Source organism: Lacerta agilis, chromosome 11 (genome assembly GCF_009819535.1).
Source record: "Lacerta agilis isolate rLacAgi1 chromosome 11, rLacAgi1.pri, whole genome shotgun sequence".
In the NCBI taxonomy this organism is placed as follows: Eukaryota; Metazoa; Chordata; class Lepidosauria; order Squamata; family Lacertidae; genus Lacerta; species Lacerta agilis.
Genome location: NC_046322.1, coordinates 57646647 through 57673238, shown reverse-complemented (window position 1 = coordinate 57673238; position 26592 = coordinate 57646647). Strand labels below are relative to the sequence as shown.

At 41.0% G+C, this 26592-nt stretch overlaps 1 protein-coding gene across 1 annotated transcript; it reads left to right on the top strand.

The window, feature by feature from the left end:
- The first annotated feature begins 3722 nt into the window (after positions 1-3722).
- On the top strand, positions 3723-24838 carry CEP78 (centrosomal protein 78). Its single transcript, XM_033164009.1, is given in 17 exon segments — positions 3723-3863; positions 5046-5328; positions 5894-6072; positions 6157-6229; positions 7549-7652; positions 8745-8919; positions 9691-9804; positions 11760-11824; positions 13182-13287; positions 15280-15415; positions 16455-16500; positions 16788-16928; positions 19992-20115; positions 20118-20157; positions 21774-21805; positions 21808-21926; positions 24471-24838. Coding segments are annotated over 16 exon segments (1890 nt in total). The 5' UTR covers positions 3723-3863; positions 5046-5075; the 3' UTR covers positions 24654-24838.
- Positions 24839-26592: the final 1754 nt, after the last annotated feature.

Below are 26592 nucleotides of genomic sequence, written 5' to 3'. Positions count from 1 at the left end.
GTGGAAGTACTTATACTGGAAAACTTGGCAGGAAGTGATGAGTTCTTTCTGAGTTTCATGATACAGAGGAAAGGGAAAGCTGAGTGTAGTCAGACATACACTCTGGACTTTAAGAAGGCGAATTTAAAAAACCCGAAAAAGCTACTGGATGAGATCCCATGTTCAAAAATATTCAGAGAAGGGAGTCCAAGATGGACAAGAGTTTATACAAGGAGAAATATTGAAGCCCCAAACACAGACAATTACAACAAGAAAGAAAAGTGGGAGGCATCTAAGGAAACTGGTGTGGATGCATAAGTTGTTTACAAATGAGATGAGAGTTAAGAAGGGCACGTATGATTCTCAATAAGCAAAGCTGGAATATTCCTCCAGATAGCATTCATTTTCCTTATCTGTCTATATATCAATGCTACTGGTGTAACTACAGAAATGTTTCCACAACATTGCCTTCATATTTCTCTTAGCCCTCCTAAGTACCCTTTTAATTATAGCTTAGCAGTATTTCTCCAATAAATTTTCCCCTACCAAGGTACATCTAACCTTCCCAGAAGTTGCATTACGCTCCCAAATTACCCTACTGCATTCATCTGTCCACCATATTCCAGTTCCTTCCCACCTCCTTCCATCTAGGAATAGCATGAGCTGCTCCCAAAATACTTTGCTCCAACATTTTAGAAAAAACTCTCAAAACCATTGAACTTGCATTACCTACCGCTATCCAAACATTTAAGCCTGATACCTTCTCAAATTCCATGTAGGGACCATATCCACACCACTTAATTCCCATCTCCATAAAAATAGCTTCTTATATTATTGGAAAGCTTCCAGACACTCTCCTAAAAATTTCCCCAGCCACACTGAGCTGCAAAAAGCTTACCGTAAATACTATCCCTGTCAAGCCAAGCAAAGGATCCTGCAAGAGTCATATTGAGCCAGGCACTCCTCCTTACCTTTAAAAGGAAAAGTATCACAAAACTGTCCCTAAAGCGCCTCATGGTGTCTATGTTTATTCTGACTATGGAGAGCCATTGAGAGCTCCACAAGTCAAGTTTCTTGAACAGAACTCACATCAGGCACTAAGGAGGTGCAGCACAATCTTTCTTAACCATGTCCACTCAACACAATGGGGTATTCTTATTGAATACAATGGGCTTATTTCCAGGTATGGTTAAGACTGCAGTCTAATCAGCAAATGATTTAGCACTACTGTACCTGCATTCGAACTCAGCACTGCAAACCCCGAGATGTTTGCTCCAAAAACAAGTTATCCCCTTCTAAAAAATACTCCTTTGCTGCTTTCCAAATTAACACCTTTTCTGATCTTTTACCTTTGAGACATAAGCCATTCCTCACGAATAGAAAACCCATATCACATGTCTTCCCCATGCACCACCACCCGTTTGCAAGCTCTGGGGGAAGGCAGCTCCAAGTTACTAAAAGAGCCCGTCGTTTAAGGTTGGACCTCGGCTGGAGGGGTAGTTTAACAAGGGGGGGGGGAACCACCTGAGGTATCTGAAGAAGTGTACATGCACACGAAAGCTCATACCAAGAACAAACTTAGCTGGTCTCTAAGGTGCTACTGGAAGGAAAAAATTTTTGTTTTTGTTTCGGCTGGTGGATTGTTCGTGAGAGACAGCCAGCTTGCTTGAACGCGCGATCAAGTCAGTGACTGTAAAGATCCCACCCCCATTTTATGGTGACTGGTGGGATCTCGTTGTTCAGTTTATGCTGGTCTACGGCCATAATAAAGATTTGTTGTTGTCGTGGTCGTCGTCGTCACCGGTGTCCAGCAGTATGAGAAATCGTGACTACTGTGTACTGTACTGTATTTGAAAAGTTGGTTGCAGAAGGAGGCATGCCGACAGGAGCACCCACTCCCGGAGGGGCAACCAATAAAGGAAGCTGCTTCCGGTCATGTGGCGGATGTGGCTGGCTGTGTCGGCGAGGGGGAAAGCGGTGGGGGAACCTAGGAAAGGGGCGCGGCTCCTGCAGGGGCAGGAGGGAGGCAGGAAGGAGCGGGCGCTGGTGGGGCGAAGCCTCCTTCACGCTCTGCGCGGTTCTTGCGCTCTTCCTGCTGCTCCTCCCAGATTCAGTCCAGTCAGTTCCTCGTTAGACCGCGGCTGACGTTTTCTTCTAGGCATTGGATAGGTAGGAATTTTGCAGGAGAAGCAGAGCAGTTGATTCTCTGGACTTTTATTAGCGCATCCAAGGTAGTGCGTGCATGAGTGCGGAAACAGTATACTGTACAGGATTACAAAGCAGGTTGTGGGAGGAGCGCCCTGCATTTTCTAAAGCAGGCATGGCCAAACTCGGCCCTCCAGCTGTTTTGGGACTACAACTCCCATCATCCCATCATAAACAGGACCAGTGGTCAGGGATGATGGGGATTGTCCCAAAACAACTGGAGTGCCAAAGGAGCTGCTGGGAAATCAGAAACACTCTTCATTTCCAAGCTTTGCACATACATACATACATACATACATGAACACAAATAAAACAAAACACAACACTAGTGAAAATCCTGTCTAAGCATACAATGGATGGGAAGTATCCCATCATGAAGATGATTTGCGTAAACGGTACCGAAAGTGGGGCAGAGAGAATAGAACTGGGACGTTGTGGCTTTGCAAATGACGTACATTTGCGTTTAGGCTTGAACTTGTTTACAACTGGTCAGAAATATCATTCATTATATTTACATCCTGTCTTTCCTATGAGCTCTAGATGATCGTGTACGTGCTTCTCCTAGACTCCTACTACCTAGTTTTATACTCAAGACAGCCCTGCAAGGTAGATTAGGCTACTTATAGGCGAGCGGTCCGAGGTCACCACCCGCACATTCAGGGCTTTAAGTTCAGCAAGGGAAACTCCAAGAGCAGAGAAGGCTCCTTGCGTTACAGAACTTGGCCCTCAAAGTCGTGGCAGCAGGTGATACACGGAATAAAAAAACTACAGGCCAGAGGGTGGAGTTTTGCAGCGGGGCCCTCCCCCATTTAGCGATTGCTGGCATACGAACACAGGGAACACTCGAATAGGGTCAGAAGTGCTAGTATTTAAGGCATTAATGTTACCTGCTTAATTGCCTTGATTCTGTCACTTGCTCCCATAATTCGCGTGCGAATGTCGTGTGTTATTGCTATACACTCATTCTATAATTTCAAATTCTCTGATGCCTGGTGCCCCGCCCATCCCCAATGAAAACATGATAGAAATATACAGGGGGGGGGGGGTCATATCATATGGGATAAGTTTACCTGTTACAAATCTTCAAATAAATACTGACTGTCCAGGTATGGTTTTGAAATTAGTGTGTCATCCCCTCCCCCCATTACATTTTTCTAGTGTTTTGATGGAAAAGGAAGATAACTTCGGGGACGGGGAGGGTCTTATATTAAGCATTAAAAGGCGGCGTAGCGGAGCGTGCGCGGCTCCTTTCAGCTTTTTGTTTTTTGCGGCTTCCAAGCCTCCCCGAATTTCTTGCACTGCATCTAATTGTCCTTATTGGCTCCCTGTGGCTTATCGGCCCGCCGCGGCTGCAGTTACCATGGAAACCAAATGGTCTCGTCGCGGACGCTTCGCGGGCCGCCGACTAAGTACAGGGAGCCGCGAGGGTCAAGTTTCAAACGCCGATTGAAATTGACCCTCGCGGCTCCCTGTACTTAGTCGGCGGCCCGCGAAGTTTCCGTGAGAGCGGCTGGTTTCCACAGCGACTCCTGCAAACACAAAGCGGGTTCATCGGCTACAGGGAGCGAGCAGGGCCATTTTGTGCCTTTCGGGCAGTGCGGGGAGACTGGGAGCTGAGGAAGGGGGGAGGGGGAAGAAGGCGGCCGCTGCTTTCCGCCGTCTCGTAGTGTTAACTCGAGGTAAGAGGACGAAGAGGCAGGGAAACGGCCCCGTCGCGAACCTCTTTAGAAGCCGTTTTTTCTGCCGCTGTGACCCAAACCCTGTCGCGGCTTCCCGTCAGCCTCGCGCTCTCCGCGAATGGTCGCAGGAAAAGCTGGTCGAAATATTAATCCTGCATTAAATGAGGCTGTATTATTCATCCAAGCAAAACAGGGGAACGAGTCGAGCTTCTTAACTGAATCGTTTCCACGACTAGGGTTTCACGAGGCGCTGTTCCCGGAGATGCCGCGAGGCTCAGAGCAGCTCCTGGATTTCGGCAATATCAGGGAGGTTTCTCCCCAATAGCTGGAGTACCTGGATGGTGATAATTGTATTTTCATGGACTAGAAAGCTGTCAATAGCTACTAGCAGGGGCGTAGCCAGAACCTTTTTTTTGGGGGGGGGGGAGAACCGACGTGATTGGTCAGTTTGTTACGTATTTCTATTATTTTTCTGGGGAGGCAGGTGCCCCCCACGCCCATGGCTACTAGCCATGATGTCTGCCCTGATCCATCAGAGTCTTCTTACGTTCTTCCTTATCTGTATAGCTGTTTGAATATATAGGTACAAAATTAAAAAACCTTCCAGTAGCACCTTAGAGACTTGGTATCTGAAGAAGTGTGTATGCACCCGAAAGCTCATATCAATAATAAACTTAGTTGATCTCTAAGGTGCTACTGGAAGGATTTATTATTGTTTTGTTTTAACTATGGCAGACCAACACGGCTACCTACCTGCAACTGAATATACAGTAGTTAAGGAATAAAGGGCATGGCAATGTTCCCCATGGACTGTATCTAGAGAGAGACACCTCAGGCTTTTATGATCCCTCCTATGCTCTTCTCAGTGCAGTGAGGAGGTGAACCAGGAGGCTGCATTTATTTGAACATTGAACCCTCCTTAATTCTGTGAGCTCCATCCCAGCTTTAATCTCTTGAATCCAGGAAAGATTTCATCTTCAAATTAGCACAGTATCTCTCTTAGTTAAGTTGTTCACTTCTGCAGGAAGGGAACACAGAAGTCCAGTGCCTTTTTCAAAGCATCACTTGAAGGAAAAGTCTTCGGACAGAGCCATGGTTCTGGTGAATTCAGGAAAGCATACGCCAAACATTGTTTGTAGCTGTTGAAGTAATATCACATAATCTTTTGTTTTCTCTTCTTAGTTTCAGTTGCAGCCCAATACATGACTAAAAATGATTGACTCAGTCAAAGTAAGAAGACAGTGCAGCTTGGATTTTTACTCTCATTATGAGCACCTTTGTTCAGTTCAGGGCTGTGTCCCTCTACAATCTGTAAAAGCTAGAAGGCTTCTTGGTGTTCTCGATATAAATGCAGATCGCATCAAACCTCCTGACTGGGTACCTCTCTTGGATGCTATCAGGCACAACAAAACTTTGACTTCGATTGCCATAAGAAGCTTTCATCATCAGGGACATAGAGACTCAGGTAGTGACCAGTTAAATTATTAACCATATGACTGCTCTTTCTCTCAAAAAGTTGTGTTCTTGTGCTAAATCCTACTCTGATCAGCTCCATTCAGCATGGTCAGTGGTCACAGATGATGAGAGTTAGAGTCAAACAAAAGCAGAAATACTGCAAATTACTCTTCCCTGCAGTTATCTTTTTTTTAAAAAAAAGAAAACGAAAAAAGAAAAATCAGGATTATGATAAGAATTGTGTGTTTTGGGTTGTTTCCCCCCTTTCTGTCCATTTTTTTTCATTTAACGGTCCATTTTTTTATTCATACTTGCTCCTTAGTATTTGTTCCTTCAGGTTCCAATAGAAGAGGGAGAGTTATGCATGTGACTTGCATTATGTCTAAGTTGCCTTTGGCCATGGTGTCATTAATACAAAGGAATTTGCGTCTGCTTATGTAGCTAAAATGGGATGGTAGGCAGAATCAGTCAGTCAGTCAGTCAGTCAATCAATCAATCAATCAATCATGAATGGCCTATGTAAACACTTAAGTGGTGTTTGTTCTGATGATTTTATTAGCTTTTTTGTTTTCTAGGTGCTGAAAAGCAGGGAGCATATATTGTAAGAAGAAGAATTCCAGCAATTCGATCCAAAGACTTTACTGGTCAACTATGTAAAGCTATTAAAAGTTGTCTGATGAGATCAAGTGCTCTAGTAAATTTGGAACTACAGGGACTGCTTTTGAGGGAAAAAGACTTAATATTACTGACAAAAGTAAGACGGCTCAATTGCAATAAATGTTTTCATGGAAATACGTCTGTGCCCATTTTAAAATTACTAATATTCTTTATTTTGAAGGGGTTGGCTAACACATCATCTCTAGAGAGACTGTCTTTAGCAGACTCACCAATTGGTGATGGAGGTTTGGAAAGTAAGTTCTGAATTTTCTGAAAAAAACTAGACTTAATATGTGACAGTGTCATTTGTAAAAATACATATTGTTTCTGTTTGTGCTCAGTCCCACACATTCATAATACTGCTGTAGTTAGTACATTTTAATTTGAAATGTCCTGTTTAACCTTTTTTATGTCCTTTGGTATGTTAAAAACATTTCCCACATTTGAAATAAAATACTAATGGCATTCTAATTACATCTTGGCTTTCTTCTGTCGGAAGTTCATAGAATAAGTTTAAATTGATGGTATCCTGGAAATCCGTGGCTGCCTTGGTGGCTATGATCTGTCTATTTTTCTGTATGACAACTTAGGTAGCTGCTTCAGGTGCACTGGGTGGTAAAGAGGAGCAAATGTACCTGAAATACAAAGAAGAGTATAGCCCAGGCTTCCTCAACCTTGGCCCTCCAGATGTTTTTGGCCTACAACTCCCATGATCCCTAGCTAGCAGAACCAGTGGTCTGGGATGATGGGAATTGTAGTCTCAAAACATCTGGAGGTCTTAGGTTGAGGAAGCCTGGTATAGCCTTTCTCAGGCGTTCTCCCTTTACATGAGAGATAGTGCAGGGTAGCCCTTGCTGCCCCTCCCTACTGTTGCGGCCCTGTTGCCCACCCCCAAACCCTTAGTCATTCACACATTGTGGGGGAAGGTCTGTATGCACATAGGCTACCTCTCACCCCTTAGGTTTGAAAAGAAACCTTCCTATTGCCCTGAATGTTTCTATTGAGGCTAATTGCATTGCTGTGGGAGGGCCAATGATGCGAGGTTGTGGGCCAGGCAAGGAGGTCCCAACATGCCATAACTGTTAAAATTTGTATTCTCTGGAAATATACCACTGGTACTAGATAGTGTTGTTCAGCAGTGAGACTGACAAGAGCTTCAATCAGAGGAGTGAAAAATGACATACTGCATGAGGAACTGGTGACTTGTTGGCTTGTATTACATGACATGCAAACACACAGAAACACAACTTGGAACTGCATTAACTAAAACACTTTTACAATAGTGTTTTTCCACAATTTACTATGTGATAGGATGTATGAATACCCAAAAGACACTGAAGTTAAGGGAAGTACTTAGATTTTTTCTTTCTTTTACAAATGCTTTGGGAAAGTAGACTGCTTAGTACAGCAGTTGCCACTCTAGAGTTGTCACCCTTGTTGCAAGCACATGGCAGCACAACATTGCTGATCAATGAAGTGAGAAAGTACTGGTGATTAAAAGGAGCTTGAAGCTGTACAATATAGCAACCTTCTATACCAGTACTTAAGTAATGACATCTCTCTTTATTTTCAGTGATTTGTCAGAGTGTGAAGAATTCAGCTTGCATCAAAACTATAGATTTTACAGGGTGCAGTTTGACATGGCGAGGAACCCAACACATGGCCAACATTTTAAAGGTAAAACCACTTTTGAAATTTGATGTAAATGTTGCTATTCCTGTCTGTAGTTTATATGTGAATCGAATGCTAACAATACCTGCATATTAAGCAGACAGCCTTGGCACTATCTGCTGTGTCGTCTGCTAAGGTGACTTTTTAAAATTTGAAATTTTTTGTTTAACCTAATTTTATGCCCTTTGGCATGTTAAAAACATTTCCCACACGTGAAAGGCTTTTATTTTTTAATTGAAAAGTTGACTTCAAATTATGTCAGCTTTTAAAGGGATGTTTGTGGATGTGCATGATCCTCAGGATTTTTACTTGGAAGTAAATTCTACTCAGTTTTAAGGGATTTACAATGTCATTCTAGCCATGTCTACTGAAAGGTAAGTTCTATTGCAGGGGTCAGCAACCTTTTCCAGCTGTGGGCCGTTCCACCGTCCCCTCAGATCATGTGGTGGGCCGGGCTATATATTTTTTTTGGGGGGGGGAATGAACGAATTCCTATGCCCCACAAATAACCCAGAGATGCATTTTAAATAAAAGGACACATTCTACGCATGTAAAAACACCAGGCAGGCACCACAAATAACCCAGAGATGCATTTTAAATAAAAGGACACATTCTACTCATGTAAAAACACGCTGATTCCCAGACCGTCCACGGTCCAGATTGAGAAGGCGATTGGGCCGCATCTGGCCCCTGGGCCTTAGGTTGCCTACCCCTGTTCTATTGAATTCAGTGGGGCTTAGTGAGATTTGGAGTGCAGGCCTTACTCCCTAGTTTAGGATATTTAGAATTGCACCCTGAGTCTTCTATAACGCAAATCCATTATCTTTAAGCATATGTTTCTGTTTTTGATGAAAATTGCCTGTCCCTAAGGACTACTTCTGAAGCCCTAGTGTACTAACTTCTAACACAGCATTGCAGCATTCTATTTGTCTTCACATAGTAATGAGTTTGAAACGTAACTTATTCTCAAGTGTGTTTTAATATTACTTTAACTTTAGCTTTAGCTCTCGTTATAGCTTCAACAATATAATGGTCATTCAGTTTTTATATTCTAGCTGGCATTTTCAGCAAGCATTTTGGTGGTTTTGTCTTTGAAAGCACCAGGCATTGAAAAGACACAGTGAAGCTTGGGCTGAGAGCCTGCGCTATAGGAGACCTGATTTGGACTGCATGGCTGGCTTAAGGCGCATTACTCTCAACTGCAACTCACTTATTGGTGACCGAGGTGCTATTGTTTTAGCTGAATGCCTTGGAGAAGACCTATGGTTAAAAGGTAGGTGCTAATTGTAAACAGCATGCTTTTACATACAACACCTTTACTCCAGTTACATGGAGTAAATCACTGCATATTTTACCAGGTCTGTTCCTTACTATGGGGAGAGGAATGTCAAGTTCCCTGCCCTTTTCTGTGAGCTAACTTGTAGCTCTAATAGGGTCCTATAAATAAGGTTTAGAACCATTCTTAAGTACAAACTATTTTAAAGAATTTCTGTTAAGCCTTCAGTTAAGCCAAATGTAGGCTCTGCATTTAAATAATTTGGCCCAACATGATTGCTTTCTTCTGTCCCTTTCTTAGCTTTCCACCCCTCCCTCAACTTATTTCCATGAGCTTTATCAGTTAGGGACTGGGTTTGGGGAGGGCCTTCAGCAGCATGAATAATAAGGGCTGTTGGCCCTCTTTGCTCCACTATCAGGAGCACTTGCTTCTCAGAAGTAACACTGAATAATCTCAATTAAGTAGACATGACCAGATGAATGAGAGTTCTTGCTATGTGTGGACAGTAATGCAAATAACAGTGTATGTACTTGATTATGTATGAAACATTAACATGAAACTGACGGAGTGATGAGCAAATAATTTAGTGGGCAAAGTGTGTGTAAAATCACACAGAATTTGTTGAAATAATATAATTCTTCTTTTTCCTCCACAATTTGGCAACTTCACATTGAAGTTAGAGCAGGGTCTGTCTAAACATTCTGCTATGTCTGTGTTTAAATACTTCTTGATCATGCCAATTAATATTCTTCTTCTTTAATATTCTAGCACTTGATTTGCAGCAATGTGGAATTACCAATGAGGGAGCTACATCACTTTTGGATATATTTGAGACCAACAAAACAATTGTGGTTCTAGACATCAGGAAAAATCCATTAATAGGTATGTTTCTTTTGGTTGCACCATCCTGGAGTATAAAAATGTATATTAGAATTTGAAAAGTATAATGCATTTAAAAACAATGTGACATTAATGTTTCCCCACCCCCTTGAGAATGAGGATATTCAGGGCACTCTTAGAGAGAGCTACTTCTTGTGGGGCAAAACCAGATTTTAAAATAATTGCAGGTATTGTAGGATTCTGTCTAGGATTCTGCCTTTTGACAGGGTCTTATTTTGAATTTATTTTGAATTTTATTTATTTTGAATTTATTTTGAATTATTTTGAAATTATTTTGAATTTTTGGGACTCAGGTGGCGCTGTGGGTTAAACCACAGAGTCTAGGGCTTGCTGATCAGAAGGTCGGCGGTTTGAATCCCTGCCACGGGGTGAGCTCCCGTTGCCCGGTCCCAGCTCCTGCCCACCTAGCAGTTCGAAAGCACATCAAAAGTGCAAGTAGATAAATAGGGACCGCTCCAGCGGGAAGGTAAACGGCGTTTCCGTGCGCTGCTCTGGTTCGCCAGAAGCGGCTTTGTCATGCTGGCCACATGACCCGGAAGCTGTCTGCGGACAAACGCCGGCTACCTTGGCCTATAAAGCGAGATGAGCGCCGCAACCCCAAAGTCGGACACGACTGGACCTGATGGTCAGGGGTCCCTTTACCTTTTACCTATTTTGAATTGGATAAATGCTAGAGAGCGCTCTCTGTTGCCTCCACTGATGACCCCTTCCCACAAAATTGAGTCATAAAGTACTCTTTAATACCTTCTCTCTCCCCAACGTGAACACTAATAGACAGGTGTTCATGTTCTTTCTTTATACATCTCTGTTGCTGGCTGCCATGTACTAGCGAAGAGACATGCGTAAGGAAGTGACTGAGGTGCATTGGGAGAAAATGGAAACCTTTTGGTTGTGTAGAAGAAAGTGACTAAAGTACATTGATTGGTACCTGTGCTGGGAACATACACACCCTAGGGCAGCAGTATCCAATGTGGTGACACCCAGATGTGCCATCAGCCCCAGTTGTCATGACCAATGGTCAGGCAAGATAGGAATTGTAGTCTAACAGCATAGAAGTTACCACGTTGGCTTCCCTGTTCTAGGGGCTACACGTCAAAACTGCATCAGCCTAAAGCTCCCAGATCTAACCAGTCTTCAGTACAGTAAGCTTAAAAGGCTTCAGGCATCTGCCTTCTAACACCAAGGGCCAATACTCATGATCATTGAGCTTGTAAGAGTGACTCAAACCTACTGTGTGGGTTGGTTATATATCCATGGTTTGCCAGCAGTAGATTCTGTCATGAATAAGGCCTTTGAGGGCAGAAACTGGAAAGTGCTGGAAGACTCTGGAAAGTTCATACTGTTTTGACTAATTCAGGGTCACGTGGAGCCAGGAGAGATAAATTCCTGGGCTCAGCGAGCTACCTTATCTGTTTGCTCTCTTTTACTCTACTTGTACATTGCATGGAACAAAAGTTTTGCCACAGTAAAGTTTTTCTTTTACTGTGGATCTTTGAGTCTGCGTGGTTCTTTTTTATTTACTGCAAAACACTACTGTTTGACAGATTCACCATACGAAAGCACATGCCTGTATCTCTTGTGATGTAAAAGAAAAAAATAGCCATTTAATGGTCTCCCCCTCTTTCCACTTAATAACCTTAGTGTCTTAATAACTTAATAACGCAAAACCTCAAAGCTCTGTTTAGACAATCATTGAGACAGTAAATTCCTGGTCCCTCTTTCTGCACTAGCATTTAGATAACTCTGGGAATATATTTAGGTCCTTTGACTTGGCTCTTTGATAGATATGGGGCCGAGCCATGGAGACTTTATATATAGGTAGTCCTTTTAGTCACTCTAGTAGTAGAAATGAGGGCAGAGGAGAGGCTGAATGGATTACAGTGGGTTCTAAAAAAATAGCATATCATGAAAATGTTTTTGTTAATCTTTTTTTGTAGATCATGCTGTAATGAAGAAAATAATTGAAAAAGTTCTGATGAATGCAAATGAAAGTAACAAGGAGGTATATTCTGTAACAGAGTTTGTTTGTAGTTACTAATATCATGAAATAATCCACAAAATACCAAATAATTGTGTCAGTCATTTCTCTGCTCATTACATTTTGGACAATGGAACTTATAAAAAGGCAGAGCATGTTTTTAAAATTCAGACTAGCATTAGGTTGCTTCTTCAATGTGCTCAGAGCAGGTTTACAGTTTGGTCAGACAGGGAGACACTTCCTTTTATCTCAAGCAAATAAATTTTCTCCAGATCCTGAGAATTTCCTATTTGCATTGCCTCATATTTTGCTTGAATTCATCCAATTTCCAGACACTGCTTGAAGACTGGGACAATACTGATGACACCTGGTCCCAAAGCACTGAATGACCTCACTCAGTGGTTTCATCGATACATAGTAAATAATATATAAAACTCTGTAGAAATGCAAACACGAATTCCAATGAAGATAAGTGACCGGATGTGTTGAATTAGACAAAACAGAAGAACTACTGGAGAATCACCACCACCAGATGTTCTAAACCATGTAAAGAATGGCGCAATCTACACAGTCAAAAACTGCTGAGAGGCCCAGTAAGATCAGTAGGGAGGTGATGTCCTTGTTGTCTCTTGCTGATACTGGACTGAAAAGGGTTGAGAGGTGTATCATTCAACAATACCTTGAGGAATTCTTCTTGCATAAGTACCATAATCATTCCACCAAAGAGAAGGATTTGGCGCTGGTTGAAAACTGGCTAAACTTCTTTATTTGGTGTTGATTTTTAAAAGAATGATTGGACCACTGCCAATTTGAAATTCTGGCCTTTAAAGAAATATTACCAGTCTTGTTCAGAAATTTGCTAAGCTCTCCATGATAGATCTGTGCTAGCCAAGGCATGTGATGTTGCTATTTTTATGTGGTTTTCAAAATCCCAAGCACCCTGTCAACATCCTTGAGAATGATCTTATGTCAATCCAAGCAACAGCAATGGGTGGTTGTAGACCACATATGAACTACAGCATCCAAGCCAGACTGTATTTGAGTTAGTTTATCAATGATGCATCAGGCAAAACCGTCAGAGCAAGCAGTTTCTGGTGACTCAGTCTGGTGAACCTGGAAAAGCTCAGCTGCATGCAATTCTTTTGATGTTGTGGCAGAGAAGATTTCTTTGCAGTTGCCATCACTACCACCTCATAGGCCTGGGAATGGCATGGTCAATGAGTCTAGGAAGTATGCAAATGATAGATCAATTTTTAAATACATTTAAAATACTTATGTTTCTCCTTTATTCCCCAATCTCTGGTATCAATTTAAGTAAGGGTGTTCATATTGAAGTAGTTACTACTAAATCAAAATATACTCTCTTTTTCTTCTCTTCCAGTATAAGTGGCTTCCATCTCCACCCTCAAAAGACCTTAAAAATAAACCTAAAAAAAGAACAGTTGTCTTAGGAAATGGCAGAAAAGGAAAAGCTACTATTCGTATTGGTAACTATATTGCTTTGTGCAAATTGATATAAAAATTAATTGATATGTCAGTGAGTTGATACAGCTTGTATATATAGATGGTCATATTTGTTTAGAAGCAAGACTGTAAAAAAATGAAATCGTAAAACAAATGATAAGAAACTTAAGAAACTGCCTAATAAACTAAAAAAGATATTCTCACACATTTTTAGTTACTAGTGAACAAAAAATGCAGAACAGACCGGATCTTGGAATAAGAGTGCTTCCAAGAATTTAAATTGGGGTATGTCTAGGTTACTAAACCATGGTTATCTCTTGGCTGAGCTAGTCATACATCAATTTATTCCAGCCAGTTGGCAAGGCAGAAAATTATTTTGGCTCGAAGAATGAAAGCTTCAAAAACAAACCAACAACCAGCAAACAAAATCATTGATTTCATTTTGCATTTTTCTAACTGGGACAGTTTTTGAAGTGCTTCTCATTTTCAAAGTAGAATTATTTAAAAAAAACACTAGCCTAGCCATTCCAAGTGCTTCTACTTCTTGCTGCCGTATCACCCAACATTTCTCTCTACCTTGAATCTAGCCAGGGAGGGGGGACTGGGATCTCCCCCTTCTTTGCATACAATCCTCTCAACCTCAGTGAAACTTCAAGAGACAATTCTCCACTGCTTCCAAGCTAAACCTTAAGGTGGTAGCTCATTGTCACCATTAACATAGGGTCATGGACCACTTGCTAAGGCAGGGGTAGTGAATGGAAATATGGATGGCTGCTAGTATACTTGACTAGGATAGATAGTATACAGAGTTCTGAGACATGCCCTGTTTCTTGGATTAAATGTAGTCAGAAATTTCAGGCTTCAATTTGCTGTGTTCATACTTTACCAGTGTTCATGCCCTTAGGTATCTATCCATCCATGCACACAACCCACATCGCTTCCTTAATACAGCTTGCATACTGCCTTCCATTTAAAACCCATTCACAATCCAGGCTTGATTTGAAATATGTGGAGGGGAAATGAATCACCTGAAGCCCAACATTCTAATTTTAAGTGAGGTCTGTGCTGACCTCATGCAGTAAATTTAATGTCCTGAGTGATGTTCCATTAAACAAAAAGGTTTATGTTTTAAGGCTTTTCTAGTAATTGGAGTTTGTTATATATGCTTCAAATATGAGCTTTCTAGTTGGCATGGAAAAACCTTAAACTTCTGAGCAAGCCAGCCAAGGCATTTTTATGACTATTTAAATTGAAAGATATCTAAAATGTATTATCTTGATTAATTTATGTATTTGGCTATTTTCCTACTTCTGCTTCAGTAATCTGGAGACACAGAGGTAAGCATGCGAGCTAATATCTATGAACTTTCTGGACACCAAGGCTGCAGTTCTGTGTAGTTACCTGGGAATGAACATGCATAGGATTGTGCTACAAGATCGCCATTTGCCAAGGATGGTATCTCCACCAAGCGGGGCACTTTTCTTCCCCATGGAAGAAAATGGATATGATTGGACTGTGCAATTGGAATCTTAAGTACATTTACTCATGAGTCTTGTTCAGCGTGGTAAGACTTAGCCTGAATCTAGTATCTGACTATAAAAAGAAAAACTATGTTAAGACAATGTTTATATACAAAATCTGGAATTTCATCAACAGCATGTTCTAGTGACTGGAATATAACTCACAACAATATATTTTAAGTCTTGAATCATTTCCATTTACTAGTAAGTCCTATAAAGTTTTATGAACCTGTGTGGTAGGAGAATAATTATTTGTTGACTTTTAATCAGCATTTTTCCAAGTTGCAACTTTGTAGTACCTCCCAGTTGTGGAATATAACCTGGGACTTATGGAATAAAAACAATTTCTCAGTAAAATCTTAGATGATTGATGTTGGCTTGACAGCAGAAACCCATTTCATCTACTTCTTGTCTCCTAAATCTTTAAAATTCTGTATTTGCCCCCCATGTTATCTGGAGCAATTTCTCTTCTTTCTCTTACTTGATATGATACAGGATTTGCATCAAAAAAGCCCTTAAGCCCTAGTAAGACAATGCTGTGTGATCAAGACAGCTATGTTCCAAAGCCCTTACCTCCAGGAGCACGTGGCTTCCTGCCTTGGCGTACTGCTGAACGTGCAAAACAGCACAGGTAATATTTATTGAAGGCAGTGAAAAAATGCCATATGCTTTGTGGATTATAGTAATGTGGAAGAGGCTAGTATATTCTTAGGTAGCCCTAACTGAGTTAAAATTGTGTTATAGATATGTAAATGTGCAGTGCTATAAATAGTTTTTTAAGAAATAAGTGACATCAGCATCTGTGTTGTACTCAGTAGCTCAACTTCTGAATGCCCTAAGGCTTAACAACTTATTTAGGGACCCCTACAAGGACGACTCTCTTTTGAAAAGCTTGGCTTGTGTCTGGGATAGAAATAACTCTTGATATTGTAGTGACTACTTTGATGACACATGAATCCACCTTGTGGCTAGTTGCTGTACATGTATGCCAGTCGTACCTCGGGTTACGTCCGCTTCGGCTTATGTATTTTCAGGTTACGTACTCAGGTACCCCAGAAGTGTTTTTCGGCGCGTGGACGCTTCTGCACATGTCCGTGCGGTCTGCGCATGCGCAGAAGTGCGATATTGCGCTTTGCGCATGCGCAAAATGGACGCTCGGGTTACGTACTTTTCGGGGTGCGAATGGCACCCCGGAATGGATTGGTTATGTAACCTGGGCTGAGGTACCACTGTATAGGGCTTGTGCCCATGTAGAAAATGTAGGTGAAAATCGAGTAATGTTCCCAATATACCATGTTTTTGTGAACACAGCTAGTATATTTGTATCAGTTCAAGAGAGATTGGAGAAAGAGGTGCATAGTTTTTGCTGTGGTGGTTGAACTCATCTAAATTGGAATGTCTGGTTCTGCAAATAAACATGGCACATAATTGAATTAGGAGATAGATTCCACTTACCCCATTCACTGTCTGCTATAAATTACTTACTGTCAGCAGCTTGCTGTTGTACATTAACATTATTTTGGGTGGAGGGAAAGTGAAGGCTTTGGTTGGGAATATTGATATGTGGACTTGATCTCAGGCTGAAATAAGCTTTGCTTAAATCTGTGAAATCATGCTGCAAACACCAGACTCCCCCTCCCCACTTTTAAAAACATTTAATTTGTGTTTAGGGCTGCATCTAGGAAGAATATTCATGAATTTCCATTGCAAATCCAGGTAACATTATAATTTCTCCTCATTTCTAGGAAACGGACAAGAGAGTATTATCAATGGCTTTGGGAAGGACAGCTTATTTTTGACAATGTCCGATTGTAAAGATTCTTCCTTAGGGAAGTTTATGACTTAAATTCAGTAACAAGTACAGTGTGACCTGGACTTGTAGAAGAGGCAGAATAAAAGATCTCTAACAGACGTTCACTAATGTTATATAATCCACTTGTAAAATGAGATCATTAACATAATTAAATCCAATTGTATACTGTGCCTACTGTATGTGCATGCAGGCTGGCATTCCAGTGAAAGTAACTGTAGAAAGTGTGTCTTCATCTGAAACGGAGACAGATGGTGCTGCAGAGGATGTTATATGTGAAACTGATGCCACAAAGTCACCAGAAATAAAGTTAAAACAGTACCATCAGTTACAGGTACGGTTTCTGTCTTTTAGATTTTATGAAAGACAAATGAAATTCAGTTATTAGCTTTTGTGCATGGGACTAGGCACATAGAAATAGTCTGCACATGACCTCATATAACTTAATTTTTCTAGAAGGCTGGTAGATGTACAGGTCTCTAAATTTTTTATAAATACAGAAATGAATTGCAAATATAGGCTGTGATCCAGATGAATGCAGGCAAGGAAACCATATGCGCAGTTGGTACCTCACTTTGCTTTGGGAGTTGCAGTAACAAAACAATGAGATAAGCAACTTGGGGGGGGGGGAAACAACTTGTCTTATTTACTAAGGGCAACAGTGGCAAAAAATTAATAGCAGCTTGTCTGCCCATAATTAAGGGTTTTTTGGATTAGACAATACATAATTTATAATATATTTCTATGAGATCCATGCCCCCACCGGTCTTACATTTGTTTACAGAAACTATATTTAACCCTCCTGCCAATACTAGTTAATCCTACTATCTTTCTCTTGACAAAGGCCATCCCATAGAGCAGCCAAGGCAGATTGTGTCTTCAAAGCAGACCTGAAACTGAAATGGATCTGCATTTTATCCAATAGTAACTAAGCACCCTTTTCATTACCTTGCCCCGGAAAGGAATATTAACTGCTTGCCCATTGCAGTTAATGTCATACTTGTGCAAACTAGGAGCTGGTCAAATTATATCAGGAGCTGGTCAAATTATATCATCTTTTAAAGAAGCTGTAATTGTGCCATCCTGTCATCTCCTAGACTCAGATGAACATCCCCTCCCTGCTACATTTATAATAAGCCAGATTTGATCAGGTACCTTGGTCTACATACTCAAGTAGTAATAAAAGTGCTCCAGGCACCTCCACAAATGATACAGCATTAATTGTGACAACCAAGTCATGTTAGATGCCATCTACTTGATCCTCAGAGTGCCTTGCAAATGTGTCACAGCATGCTACTGAGGCGTCTACTGCATCTCTTTAGAGCCAGATTTCAAAAGGCCCCACAGCAGCCAGAAAAGCTCTACTGGACACTACAAGATGGATGCAGTGGTGGAGGAGAAGGACTCATTTCCTCGCTTGCATCATGACAGAGTAGGCCTGATGAGTTTGATCAGACTCAGCATGTTTTTCTCCACCTTCACTGCAGCCATCTTCATTGACCTCAGTTCAAGGAGATCAATGAAGGAGGCACACAGGCTCAGCTGAGTGGAAGAGGGTCCTTGGGAGTGATTGTGTCGCCTACCTGAGAGTTGAACTTCAACAGGAGTGCCAACCATACCAGCTGGAAAATCCCCCAGAGCCCTTAGTAATCAATTAGTCTTGGACTATTTCACTCCACAGACAGGTAAAGTCACTGATAGCCTGAAGTTCCAACAGAAAAGTGACCTGATCATTACAAGGGAATCAATATCAAATTCCTCACTTTTAGAACACTTATCTTTCTGCCCTGTTGAGCAAACCAAATCTCGAGTATTCCAGGTTTCTGGAATGACATGCCCATGGTTGTCATGACAGCTGTGAAGTCCTGACCTGCCTCACAAGGCAGCCCTGGCATGAATGTTGAGATCCACCAGAAGCCCTGGAAGTTTTCAACACTGTTTCTGAGAATAGCTCAATCAGCTTAGGTAGGGAGGCTGCTGAGCCACAGGGAGTGGTATACTACCAGTAGCACCCCCAATACGTATTGAATGCCCAAAATGAGTTACAAACACCTCAAATTGGTACATATCCAGATCAGAGAGTTAGAAAAGCAGTGGTTCCTTCAGCCAATATTGGTGCTGCACTAAATAACCAGATGGGAGCTTTCTATAACTGTGTGTGCTGCAGATTGAACCTGGGAACCTTTACGTGCTTTCTGCCACTTAACTATGGCCTATCCTTCTGAGAGATTCTGTGTAGGACATGGTGTGTTTCATTTCTTGCTCTGCCTCTGACGCAAAGATTGTATCCTAGAATTCTGACAATGAATGCTATCTAATATAGTAGTCTAAGGGTAAATATTCCCATAGATTCATTGGTGAGTACTGTGTGTGATGGGGGAGGGAAGTTAGACCTTGGACTGCTTGTGTTCCCTTTACAGCTGTTTGCTATAGTTTCTTTCCAAAGTGATGTGTTAGTAACCGTTTTCTCTTCTGACAAATGTTGTTTCAAACAAGAGCCACTGGAGTGAGCCAAAATTGCTTGAAGGATTTACTACTATAGGAAACTACAAGATTGTAATTAAAAGTTAACTAGTTAAAAGCTTAATGATGCTTAGTTTAACTTTATTTACATCCATATAATAATTGTTTTGATTAGAGTGAGGGTAATGCTGCTGATCTGCTCGATCCATTTATCTAAACTTTACCTATGTATGGGATGTATACAGACACAGCAGTAACATATTTTAATATGGTTCTGTCTTTTGAGGTTAAAACCCCTGATTTCGAGAGCAGAGATAACCCAGAAAATTTTGGAAATTCCAAAATTCCAAAGCATAAATCCCAAAGAATCTAATTTTGAGCTATAGTACCCTTAAGAAACCATGATCTTCTTTCTGACAGATGGATTATGAAAAATGTCAATTAAGATTAAAGAAGAACGAAGAGAGAGGGCAACTGCTGAAGAACGGATAATGGAGGTAGCACTCATGTTCTTTCTTAGCACTTTTTTTTAAAAAAAAGAGACACTAACCTGTCCTGCTTAAATATAGTTTAAGCATATTTTCTCACATAAGTAGAAAATTGAATTTTCTAGGATTTTAGGTTTTAGAGGCTTTTCAAACTGAGTTCAGTAGAGCATACACAATTGTCAGCTTTAAAGCCATAAGGATATCAACACTCAGTGTGATATAATTTCTTTTCTGTTCAGGGCTTTTAAACTCTTATTTCGTAATAAAGCTTTTGTTTAAATGAGTGTATATAATATTGGAGTGGTGGTTACGGGGAACTAACAGCAATTCTGCACTAAGGGCCACATACGAAATATGAAAGGAGCAGGTGTGTGGCCCTGAGTTTCCCTAAGTTGCCAGGTATTTAATTTAGTATTAATTAAATTATGTTTCATGATTTCTTCTAGCTGGAACTAGAAAACACCCGCTTACGGAATCTAAATTGCTCTTTGTCAGAGGTCCTCCATGCACAGTCAGTAGCCAGCACAATTCTTGAAGATGAAGGAGTTTTGGGTAGCATTGAGAGTTCTTTCCAAAGTTTCATGCTTTTTTAGATCTTCTAAAAGACGCAGGGTAAGAGTGTGTTCTTTTGAGTTATCCTTGGCATTATCCATTCTAATAGATTAGTTTGTCATAGTTCAAAACCATCAATGGTTCATCTTCTGAGATCCTCACCGCTCAAAAGTTTGCCTAATCCTGGGGTCACCAACCCAGTATCAGCAGGCACCATGGCACTTGTGAAGGCCTTCTTTCTGTTCTTCAGGTCACCTGACCTATATTAACTTTACTGAAGATGAGGCCCATGGCCTTGCATATAACACTTCCTAGAGTTGGAAGGCCCCACCCCCTTCCACTCCAATTGGTTACAAGGGGGGGGGGAACGTCCTCTTTGGAGGGAATCCTGAACATGCTATGGAAAAAGCTGGAATGTTACTGGGTGGTGACCATTACTTTGAATGCCCAGAAGGGCATTTCATTTCAGCATGGAGCGAGGAGGGAAAAGCTACAAAGATGGTTTCTCCAGATGCTTCCTAGCTTGCATGTGGAACTGTGAATTGTGAAGGCAGCAACAGGGTTTTCCGTGTCCTGGAGGGCATTTTTTTTCAGTGTGAGTTGGATGGCAAAGAGAAGCAATGAGGATGATGTCCCTGATTGCTTCATGGTCAGTCTGACCACCCCCCTGGATGGGCCTTTACAAGGCATTTGGGTACAGAGAGGGGGAGATCTGTGTGTCAGTGTGTTGTGTAAAGAGAGTCTCTCCCCAACCATTTTAAAGAGTTTGGTGTGTGGAAATATAAAGGAGCATGAAAGGTCAGGTGATAAGTCTTTTGCAAACTGCCTGTTATGAACTCAAAACCATTCAACCTCTTCTCTTTGCTTAAATGCCCAAGAAAGGATGTCTCCTCTTCCTTTAACTTTTCAGTGCTGAAGAAAGGGCAGAGGAATTTCTTTGCTATGCACATGTACAGCTTCTGACCTTCATTTTCCTCCCCTTCCCATCATTTTTTTTTAATGGAACTACTGCTAGTGTGACATAACACAAAATTATGTGTAAATTCATTGCTGTTCTCCCCACTCCCACCCATACCGTGAGAAGTCAACCACCATTATGCTGGGCCTGATTCTACAGATTCACACAATACTGATTTTCTCTCTGTGTGTGTGTGTGTGTGTGTGTGTGTACACACACACAGATGCTCCAACAAAGAGCATTCCCCTGTACCAGGAAAAAAATATTACGTCACCACTCCACACATGCTCTCTCACACATTGCTTCCCCCCTTCCAGATGGAGCCTGCCCTCCCTGGCAGTCAGCCAGCTAGTTAATGCTGCACATGTGGTGAAAAGGAGTGACTTTAAGCTTCCTGGACTGTGTATGGAGTGGCCACATTGTATATTTTTCTACCACGGGGGAATGCCACCCAACAGCAGCCATTTGTGTGTGCCACCCATGGCACTCTCTCCAAATTCCCATTGCCCCCAAACGCCTGACCTACTCATTCTCGGAGAGCAAAAGTGTATAAAAATGATCCAAAATAGTTTCTTTTCTCTACTTATGCTGTGAGCAGCTGTATTAGCGTATGATTTTACTGACAATTATAATGTTTTATTTTAGATATTTGTAAACTGCTTAAATGTTTTCTTACAATCGAATGGTATATAATATTAATATGTCTTTTATCATGCAGACTTGGACAGCTTGCAGCAATGGCTGGTATAGATCATCGGATTTTGGCTTATTTGCCCAACCTCAAATGACTTCTACTGTAGCTAAACCAGCAGTAACAGAAAGGGAGAAGTCATTTGAAGAAGAAAGACAAGAACACATGGAGAATTTCAAAGTAAGTATGGTGACAAGTGAAGAATACTGCCTGCTCAAAATTCATCGGGTGTTGTTGTTTAAATCCTCCCCCTTTTGCTTTACCTACAAATTTGTTTTCATGACTTCTCTCGCCTTATGCTCTTGTGTGTCTTCACTTCCAGGAAACTGTGGTTCAAGCACTGTTTTACTCTCCATTGAGATTCTTGGAATAGCAGCCTTTTTATTGGAGATACCCAAATGAAACCCTTGGTTGTAAGGCATACAAATTGAAGTCCAAGGATTTTAGACAGCATTTTTAGAAAAGGAGCCACCTCCCTGTGCAAATGAAATATAAGCTGCTGCCAAATACAGTTAAAAGTGCAATTTATGGTTCCTTAGAAGTGTCTCAGAAGCCAGAGTTCTTAATTGGTGGAGAGCAAGTCTGCCCCCACAGGCCTCTTGGTTGTGGCTGCAGGAAGCTCTGTAGGGCTGTCCTCTCCAGCACTGCTGCTCCAACATTTGCATAGAAAAAAATTGTATGGAGAAAATAGGGGAATGAAAGGCGGGATATCAAGTCCAAACTCCTCTTCTTCTTTATGCCTGGGGCAGACTGAGTGAGGCTTTGGATTGCTCTGTTAATGGTGAAAACTCAAGTTTCCTAGGATTGTGCCTAAAAAGCCAAGTGAACTAACTATGAAGACAGCAGAGTGTTTCTTAATGATACTTGATCATTGATATGTGGAGAGATTTCTATAGCTGAAGGAGTAGCCAGGGAGATCCTCTATACCGATCTCTTTACCCCGGCCTTTGATAAGTATTTTGAGGACCCACTCAATTCTTGTGCTGTAATTTGTTTTAAGCTGTTCTTAATATTGAATGCTGTATCTTGGTTCCTATGGTGAACAGTGGGTATGAAATAATAATATTAATACATGTCCTCATCATCCTGGCAATACCTGGATTATGGTAGTAAGAAGATCCTCTCAGTCAGTCTTAAATTATTTGGCTAGACATACCAAACAGTCAAGGGACGCGGGTGGTGCTATGGGTTAAACCACAGAGCCTAGGGCTTGCTGATCAGAAGGTTGGCGGTTCGAATCCCCACAATGGGGTGAGCTCCCGTTGCCCAGTCCCTGCTCCTGCTCCTGCCAACCTAGCAGTTCGAAAGCACGTCAAAGTGCAAGTAGATAAATAGGTACTGCTTCGGCAGGAAGGTAAACGGCATTTCCGTGCGCTGCTCTGGTTCACCAGAAGCGGCTTAGTCATGCTGGCCACATGACCTGGAAGCTGTATGCCGCTCCCTCGGCCTGTAAAGCGAGATGAGTGCCCAGAGTCGTCTGCGACTTGACCTTGTTGTGATATTATAACATGCCGAGCTGCGAACGCTGTAGCAGCAAGGTCACAAGACTTAAGAGTCATGTTTCACACTGTGGGAAATCCAACAATCATTCCACACATGTGATGTCATTGTAATTTACTGTTGTATTCTTTACTTTCGTTCTTTAACAGACAGCTCTGAATAATGAGCTGGCTATGCAGAGACATTCTGCACTTTATCTACAATAAAGTAGCTTTAGCCTAAAAGGCTTGTGTGTGTTGTTTTCAAGCTGGGAACAACCGCATATTACATTGTGCCCCTGGACTCCAGAAGCCAGAGGGCACGGAAGCTTCGTCCGCCTTGGGGTCAGTCTCTCAACTTGCCCCCGCGGGAAGTTTTCATAACTTCCGGTCAGGGGTCCCTTTACCCTTACCTTACCAAACAGTCAAGTATCATTCTTTTGTGCATAATGCTCAGTTATCAAATTATCTAATCCAAACTCCTCCTCCTCCTCCTCAATTTTTTTTTTTTAAATAATAATTTTCATGAAAGGTTTTCTTGGTTTACATGCATTGTCTCTTTTTTCAGGTTGTCTTTTCTACAAATCAGTTACATTTGATATGAGACATTAGTGCTGTATACAGTATAAGGTTGGGGAAGAAGGGGGAGAGGGGTGACAGGGTGGTGAATCTTACGTTCTTTTATATAGTGTGCATGTGGGTTTTTTGTCAGCATTTAACTGGGTAAGTTCTCTATTCGCTTATTACATTTCCTTGATGTTGAGAGGGACGGGGGGGGGCAGAGCGTGGTTGGTTGTCTGTGGGTGGCTGCAGTGAAGTTTGTTTGCATTTGTGAGGGAGGAGGGATTGTTTGGTCAAGTAAGCCATATTGATTCGTATGCTGTTGGTGGATTCTTGTTGTTGCCTTGTTGCATAATGCTCAAGTGCTGAACATTATGGAGCAATCATCCTTGTGACTGGTGCTTACAGATGGGAATAGACCATAAAATGACGTTTAGAATGAATTGCTAGCTGCTAATATGATAATGAGTTTGGTGAGACTTGCTTATTTCACACTTTCCAGCTATCTCCCTTTTTCCCAGTGTAGAGAAAGTGGTAGCCAACACTGAGCACATTGATGGTGTTTTATACTGGGGTGGGAAAGAAGCAATTCTCCCTCTGACTGTAAACATAGCAGTCTAGTCACAAAATTGCTGCAGATATTCAGTTGATGTTCATTTTAATTTTCTTTTCTTTTCCTCCCTAGAATGCTGGTTCAGCTGTTATTCCTGATCCCATCTCCTTCCAGACTGATTTAGCTCCATTTCAAATTGCAAATAATGTCCTAGCTGCTACAACAGAAGGACAAGAACTTCAGGGCATTGGGCAGCCCAAGAAAGATTATGGCAAGACTTTGAAGGTAAAGTTGAAAGTTGGAGAATGGAAGTAAATGCATCAAAAATCAGCCAGGCAGCATCTTCTGAGAAGAGCAGCCAACCTGTGGAACTGGAAGCCAGAGGCTCCTCTGTAAGGCAAGGAGTTGCTAGTTGGCATTCAGTCTCTGATCCCAGTGTAAATATGTATAGTAGCAAATTCAGCAATCTTTCTAGTGAAAATGGTAAAGTTTCCTCAAAAGACTTCCCTATACTGCAAGCTTTGCTGCTGGAGATCAAAGTGTACATCAAACAGACCTTTCTAGAAATGACACAGTAGGTTCTGATTCTGAAATACAAGAAAGCATCCATTCTATGGGAGGTATTTAAAAAAACAAAACACTCCTATTGGGTAGTTCACTTCATGGGTCTTGGAGATAATGCATGTTTCAAAAACTGTATGCAGCACTTTGTGCGTCTGTCATGCCTAACTTCTTGCAGTGTAAATCTTAGCAATAATACTCGCTGGCAGTATCCAAAAGGATTGTGCGTTTTACTTTTTATATTGTTTTATAAAGGATCCCATGTGATTCAAATAATTCTTGTGCATAATTCTAACGTGAGTCAAGTTTAAAATAATAAATGCTGTGTGAATAAAATGTTTTTTTTTAGTTTGTCTACAAAGTATTTTGTTAAGTTTTAATGTCTGATGTTGTATAGACTATTCACATATGGAATACCAATATTAGGAATCAAATACAAAAATTTAAGTGGCTGTGGCTTTTTTTTAGTATTTCCCTCTCCCTTTTTTACGCAAGTATAACTTGTCTTTAAAGGAGCTTTATTGATTAAAAAGAGTATTTCAAAGGTTTTTGCTTTTCATTTTAACTAACTGGATATTATAAAATAAAAGGATGTTTGAAGACTGAATCTTGTTCAAACTGCATCCAAACTGATTTAGGGCGTATGCAGGTGAAGAGAGGGAGGAACATTCCATTGCACAAACAGAAATCCTTGTACTGATGGAATGAAAGACCTGTGCTGTGCTGGATAAAGCCTATATGATATGCATGTGTGAACCAGGCCTAAGTTATAGCAATAGGCATGAAAGCAATAACAGATTTCAGCCTAAGTGAACAGTTTGCTCTCATGCCAACTTAAAACTAATTTTAATTATTAAACCTGAATTTACTATAAACAAAGCTAATTGTTTTCCATAGAACACTTTTTACTAAGCCAAAACAGCAGTAGACTTTCATCATTCTTAAAATTAGATTTACCGTATTTTTCCATGTAGACTGGGTTTTTTAACCAAAAAATTAGGTTTAAAATTGGGGCTCGTCTTATACATGGGTGTGCTGAGGGTGTTTTAATTTGAAGTCCCCCAAAATAGGGGGAGTCTTATACATGGAAAAATACAAAATAAATAAAAAATTCTTTCCAGTAGCATTTTTTAAATTTTATTTTGTTTTAACTATGGCAGACCAACACGGCTACCTACCTGTAAATGGAAAAATACAGTACATGGTACTGTTAACTCCTAGCAAACAAAGCAGTTTGATTAACACTTACCGGTAGTTTTGAGCGTTAATATTTTATTACAAAATTGTTTTGACTTTTTTAAAGAAGCATATAAGTAAAATGTCTTTTTGCTGTAGTTGCTTTGTGGCTTTTAAAGAACCCCATGCATGGTGGTTAATGTTTTACTTTTGAGTGCTTTTGTGTTTGACATGGCAAAACTTTACACAATACTACTCTGACCTCTATTTGTTCCATAGCTTATCAGAATGTCTGGCAGTGTCCATAATTTCAATTTGTCATTTTACAACTTCTGTTCACTTTTGATGATATAAGTATTAGGTTGGCTGTTGGACAATTTCACAGTTGTATACACTTCTGCGGCAAGCTACTGAAGGCATTGGTTTCTTGGTCTCATGCAGTAGTATCATGAACTTTTTGGCAGCTTCCTGCTTAAACTTATGAGAGTATTTGCCCTTTCATATGACGTCAGTTTGT